This window comes from Anoplolepis gracilipes, chromosome 6, assembly GCF_047496725.1.
Source record: "Anoplolepis gracilipes chromosome 6, ASM4749672v1, whole genome shotgun sequence".
NCBI lineage: Eukaryota > Metazoa > Arthropoda > Insecta > Hymenoptera > Formicidae > Anoplolepis > Anoplolepis gracilipes.
In genome coordinates, this window is record NC_132975.1 from 4,585,352 (window position 1) to 4,592,500 (window position 7,149).

At 28.2% G+C, this 7,149-nt stretch overlaps 1 protein-coding gene across 2 annotated transcripts in view; it reads left to right on the forward strand.

Annotated features, from left to right (window-relative positions):
* Window positions 1-639: 639 nt before the first annotated feature.
* Dcx-emap (Doublecortin-domain-containing echinoderm-microtubule-associated protein) overlaps window positions 640-7,149 on the forward strand; it is a 65,517-nt gene continuing 59,007 nt past the window's right edge. Inside the window, exons 1-4 of one of the 2 annotated variants that reach the window (XM_072894223.1) lie at window positions 644-711; window positions 842-893; window positions 3,422-3,608; window positions 5,371-5,857. In XM_072894223.1, the coding sequence (XP_072750324.1) occupies window positions 3,473-3,608; window positions 5,371-5,857 (623 nt within the window). In that variant the 5' untranslated portion in view covers window positions 644-711; window positions 842-893; window positions 3,422-3,472. Of the gene's footprint in view, window positions 894-3,421; window positions 3,609-5,370; window positions 5,858-7,149 lie in introns of both variants that reach the window. The other variant, XM_072894222.1, reaches the window with a different exon arrangement.

Genomic DNA, 7,149 nt, shown 5'->3' on the forward strand with positions numbered 1-7,149 from the left:
GACTAAATTATATTGAAAATGACTTTTGCACTTCATCTACAAGACATAGTTGAGATTTAAATAAAGAAATACTTACCATTTTCTATTTGATCGACAAAATCAAGGTCATTACTTGACATTTTTCAAAATCATTAAACAGATAAATTTTGGTACTTTAGATTTACTTCAATATAATTTTGAGCAAGGACCAATTTGACGTGGAATGATATATACATAGTAATATAATAAGTATATTATATAGTAAAATAGCTAAAAGACATCTTAAAGATATGTAAATGACAATAAGATATCTTTAAGTCGTGTTTTAGACGTCTTTTAAGAACATGTGCTACATAGGTATTAATATATAATTTATATTTTCTTATATACATGCGCTGTAAGAATATATTTAAATTTGTTATTTCATTGTTATATATGAAATATTTAAATATCTAAGTACATGATGCGTCTAATTCTAAAATTCAGCAATAGAATGGTACATATACTACTATATATGTATCTCTCTGAAATTTAAGTCTGATGCAACAAGTTCCGCGTTCACTGACACGGGCATCGACGCCGCGACGAAGAGCGACGATGGAGAGAGGATATGGACGGTTGCCGGCGGTGCTGAGGTTGCGCGGCCACTCGACGTCGGGACGCCATCGTCGAAGGACGCATGAATATGTATACTGTTGTCGCGATCGTAACCGATTGAATTTCAACGCAAAGGTAATTCGACCGCGATTTATTCGCACATAACATGGCAATCGTGCGTAAGATATGCCGCGAAATTAATACCGATCGCGGTTATCGATACTTACATCAATAGTCAGTGTCAGTGAATTTCAATGAACTTTAGGATCCTTACTTGGCAGATAGTTTATTTTCATGGTGTCAATTAATCAAATCAAGTAAGTGTGAGAAATTTATTATATTTTATAATATGTATTATAATATTTATTGAACGAAACATTTTTTAATAATATTTTTTGATATTTGTGTATTTATTATTTAATTATTTTTAGTTGATTTTTTAATTCTAATTCTTTGTTTTCTAATTCCTAATAATTTTTTATCGTCGCGACTAATTGATTTTTTAGTTAACTTTATGTTAATTTCGTGTGATGCGGATCTCTGCACCTGGTGCCCAAGCACTTTCGCGAGTTCGATTGTAATCGATAGTTAGTCGTGCCGAATGTGTGCCACGGATCAACTCCATCGGTTATTTATTTATTCCCGTTTTCACAAGAATTGAAATTTAAATAAAATTATTTTAGCTATTAAGAGTAATTTTTATTGATCAATATAATCATCATTGACTTTGTGATACATTTCTTTCATCTTTTTGAAGATGTTTTCCAATTCTTTTTTTAATATGGAATACACCTTTTCTAATGAAAGTTTACATAAATTCAAATAATAATTTTCATATAATGTTGAAATGATTTAAATTATTGTTATTAAAAGATAAAGTTAAGAGTATAATATTATTTAAACATTATCTAGAAGAAGAAAAAAAAAGATTTTGCTCTAAAGTGAAACAAAAAGTAAATATATGCTTTGTAAGAATCACCCTTATGTATTCTTTAATCAGTTTAAATAAAATAATTTTGTCATAGAAAAATGATAAATTTCTTACTTCACTTTAATAAATAATTGTTTTTATTTCTTTTTCTATGTGATGACATTTGCTCTGCTTCTTAAAGATTTAACTAATGCTATATCGTAAGTTTTAACAAGTATGATCTGAATATTTTTTTGACTGTAACTAGAGTTTTGATATAAATTCAAATAACAAAAGAGATGAGAAAAGCTTGTTAAAGTATTTTAATGTTCATGTTTAAAAGAATTTAGAGTGTATGTGAATTATATGTGTGAAAGAGGATAATTTAAAAATGTAAAAAATATTTATCATAACAGAATTATATATAAACTATAAAAGTAAATTGAAATAAAAAATAAATTAATCACGTAATAAATATTTTCATATTTATAACAATTAAAACAAACACATTAATATATTTCAAAAAGATTGATAATACATTAATTCTTATAAAATGTAAAAATGACTATTTATTAATTCTCCAGTAAAACCAAAAATATAATCCCCTGCATAAATTAAAATCTTTTTTAAGTTACATAAATTTATTTGAAATTAAAGTATACTATTGTCATTTTGTATAAACATTGTTGTTCGCCATTTAAATTTATTACTTTTGTTAGTTGAAATGACAAAATAGTTGCTAAATAACACAGAGGAAATGAGATGAGAAACAAGCGCATAAATCAGCGCGAAAAACAGTCGGGATTATTTTGTATTCAAGAGAGGTGTGGTCACGCACGATGTGTCCTGCGCATATAGGGACTAATGACAGATAGTTAGTCACGAACTCCTGCGGAATTCGATGATTCAACAGTATACGGTTTAGATTTATAAAATGGACATTGCAACATTATTGTATAATATAAATTTTATAATTGTCTATTTTTCCATAAAAATTTATATCGTAACAGAAAAGAATCGCAAAAATTAAAATCAATGATGGATTTTAGCACCTCTCTAGACGCAATTTAATTTAGTGATTTTTTGAAATGAATAAACCTTAGCCGTGCGTTTAATGGAAAATCCGCCATTAATTAAAAGTACTTTATAGAAATATTATGTTATGTTATCACGATATCTAATAATATTTGATTATCGAGAAAATATATTTATTTTACGAAAGCGTAAACCAAAAATTTTCGGAAACGGATATTACACAATTCTGTAGTAAATTTTCAAAATTCACATTTAGGAATATAAAAATTCAATTTGAAATTTTTGGTCCATCCATGTTAATGGTAAGTATGTAAAAGAATATTAAGAATCAAATATTAAGTATGGTATGTGTGTTTAATTATACATTAATCACTCGTAAGGGGAAATTATGAGAGCCAACAAAGTACGTAAATATTATACATAGGTCGAGCTGCTGATCGATGGACCTGCAATGGTAACTGCAATTGCGAAATAAAGACGACTGATTGATCTGAAATCCTCGTTTATCAAAGTGAGAAAATTGAGCAATTAAGAGCCAAACGCGGATATTAATGCGTTGATTTCTCAGAAAATAAGTTTTCTGCGAAATTGATAAGTGCATAGGGCATATATTTTTCTTGGTGTATTTACTAAGATTTAAATTCTCATTTTTGAAGATGTTATAAACCCCCTTTATAATAATTTGCACGTTAATGGTTTGATATCTGTTCATTTTCAATCTTTTTAATTCATCATTCATTAAATTTTAATTCTAAATTGAAATTTTTAGTTTTTAATTTTTAACATTATACATTTTTCATCGCATGTATTGCAAACACGACGAGGTTTGCAGAATTCAATAAACAAACTGTTTTCTACTTCTACCTAATGCGAATCTGAATCTTTTTCTGCAATTGCAAGAGCGCAGGCCAAGTAAGAACGTATAGAAGTGACGGTGGCTTCACCTTGCGGATGATCGAGATTGAAAATCAGTCGGATTCGCGTGCCAATAGACTGGGGCAGAACGAAGGCGGTAACGGGGGTGACGATAACAGTGGTAACAACAGGCTTGGTGATACAGTCACCGTGACAAGGTTAAAGGACGTAGGTGAGAAATTATCTTATGAGATTGCTTTCAAGATCATGTTATTTTGGCTGCCTAGGTGCTTTCATTTAGTTATATAAGTCGACATTCTGTCTTTGTTGTCACTGAATGTGGAAAAAAGATAGTGACGCTTTGTCAACTTGCGTCAATAAAAGCACCCATTATATACATAAAGGAGAAAGAGGCGGAATCTAACAATTAAGAGTTTGTAAATTAAACTTATTTAAATTTAAATACAATTTGTTTGTTTAAATTAATGTTATTTCTTTCCAAGTAAGATCTTTCAATTATATGTATAGTTATTACTATACATAAATATGTATGTTATATATTATACAAAACATTTCAATAAACACACAGCAACAGTAATATAACATTAATGTTAAAATTTCCTACTTACCAATATAATTGTTGTATAAGGCATGTTATATAGCAATTGTTGATTGGGAAATAACATTGATGTTTCTATTGCTGTGTGTTTACTGAGATATACATACATATATGCTCACATGCGTGCGTATATTTTCCGTGTTGGACATATTTTTAGATTTTTTTTTTAAACATCAGTTAAGATGTCAATCTAAACTTTTTTTCTTTGTATAAATATTTTCATAATTTTTTTGCTTTTTTTTTAAAAATTTGTTGAAAAGGATATTGTTTGATTGCTCTTTCGAAATATTATTTGGCAATTTTGACATATGATGAAAAAAAAAAACAATTTGTTAAATAAAAAATTCCCAAAACATTGTTTATACATTACCAAAATGTATATGGAATATGGTAGAAAAAAACAAGAGTTTAATTTTATGTTTTATCATTCTTTTAATATTATGAATATTATCATTCTTTTAATATTTATTAATAATTAAAGGAAAATCAAACTTGATAATTAGATACATGACAATATATTACATAGGCTAAGATTCTCAATTTAATCTCTGATCAATATTTCTTATTTATTTTAATTAAAAATAATTATGTTTTAAATTAATTTTTTATTGTTTTTTAATAATTACAGATTTTGTTAAAAAAAAAATCGCAAATTATCGAAAAAAAACTAATCATTGTAATCATTTCTCAAAAAGATAATAACACAAACAAAATATTATACGTAATTATAAAACCTGCGTTCGAAAACTTTCAACTGGAACTGGGTACTTATAATACACGTAACGTGAACTATAAATTCCAGTTTTACCTGGTCCTAATTAGGAATGCAGGCAAAAACATTCCTCTAAAGTCCTCTACAACTTGTCAAATATATTCTTCTAAAAAAATTAAATACTTTTTCAGGTATATTAAAGCATTATTTTTTAAACGTCTTATTTTAGATAAAACATTTTATAAAATATCTTTGATAAACATTATATATGCATAATATATATGTATATATATATATATATATATATATATATATATATATATATATATATATATATATATATATATATATTTATCTTTCTTCAACAGCTGTACCGTGATTTATCAGATTCTTTCTACATAGTTGCATTACATAATTCATTAAGATTACACAATTTTTTTATTCTATATTTTTCTCGTAATTTTCACTTTTTTGACATATGTGCAGAATAAAAATGTTACAAGCACAATTATATTTATTCATATTGTATAATTTAAATAGTGATTTTTATTTTTTTTACAATAAAGAACTGAATAGTGGAGTGAGTATAATGCAGACAAACAACAAAAAAAAGCAAAAATTTGGCTATAGTCAATTTCAAACAACTCTAATTTTTTCATTTAGATTCAATGAGAAAAGAAGACCAAGAAAAACCGCGAACTCGCGAAAACTCACCGAAGAACGGGGCTGTCGCGACGCCCACAGCAGCGTCAGCGATGCCGGTGGATGATGACGAGGAGGACGAGGAGGAGGAGGAGGAAGAAGAGGAGGAAGACGTCGTAATTGAAGAGGATGAGGAAGGGGCCGAAGAGGGTAGAATTGTAGTGGAGGGTGGAATCGCAGTGGAGGGTGGAATGACGATGCAAGAAGAGATCGGGGGTGTGTCGGTTGATGGTGAAAGTGGGGGTGGAGGCGGCATGGCCGGCTTCTGGAGGCAGAGTAGACCCTCCAGTCCCCGCATGCCGCCTCCGGAGCAGTCGGAGCAGTCGAGCCGACCCAAGAGCCGGCACGAGTTACAAGCCGCGAGATATAACAACCTCGGCTACTGGCGTGCGAGAAGAGTCACCTTTTACAGAAATGGCGACCCCTATTATCCTGGCATCGAATTCCGGTAAGCATCATTTTAATAAAGTCTACTTTAACTCAATTGTTAATCAAACAATGACTGACACGTATTGGAAAGGATACATCAAATTTTATTATGTTAATCCGTTAAAAATTAGTTACTGATCATATGTGTATAATAATTAAGTTCTTAAACTTATAATAGTTTTCCTAATCTAATAAGAAAACATTACAGATGTTTCTTTAATTTTCTATTTTTTCTCTATAAGATTTATTTCGATAATGTAAACATATGTTCAATTGTTTACGTAGATTTTTCAGTGTCAGATCTTTTACACAACTCTCTCAATAAAACTAATTACACATAATTATAATATAAATATTCTAAATAAATTATACATATACATAAATATACAATAAATATACACACACATATATATATATATATATATATAGAGAGAGAGAGAGAGAGAGAGAGAGGGGGGGAGGGATAGTTTTATATAGATAAGATATAAATCAGTACTATCATATCTCTCGTTAAAAAAAAGTATCTTTTGCCTTTGGCAAAAAATTTCTGAAAATACATTATTTTCAAAATATCTTATTTTTTACGACAATATATTTCCCCTAAAACCCTAAAAGTATTTCGAAAATATTCATCGTACGAGTACACTGCTCGACAATAATTCGTTTCATTCCCCTAATGAGATCAATATAGAATATTACATATCTTATATAAACTCACTAGGAGAACGAAACGAATTATTGTCAGGCAGTGTACTTCATGATGATTAAACATGAAATAATGAGAAGAAATAAAATAATGTCTACTTTGTTTACAGCCATAAAAAGAAACACACTTTGCTGCTATAAAGGGATTTATTTTGTATCCATTCAAATAAAGTTACTGCGTTTTATTAAAAAAAATATATATAAACAATGTGTTAGATTTAATTATAATAGAATTGTTAAAATGTTTAATTGAATAACTATTTATATAAAAAAAACAATTGTACTATACTGAGATATTAAAAATGTATTAATATTGTATATATTAAATAATATTGCAGATTTTTTGCAAAATCAAATTTTTTAATAAAAATTTACTTTTTTATAAAGCGTAAAATTTTTACAGATTGGCTTTTTGTAGAAAGCCTATGGCATATACATATGTACGTATATACATATATGTTATATATAGATAAATATATAGATAAATATGCTACTAAAAAGAAGTAATAGCATGTCTCCCATCATACTAAAATGTTGAGGTATAGTGTAAAAAAGCAAAGAATATATAACATCATATTTCTTTTTTATTTAATGCTTTTTAAAAAG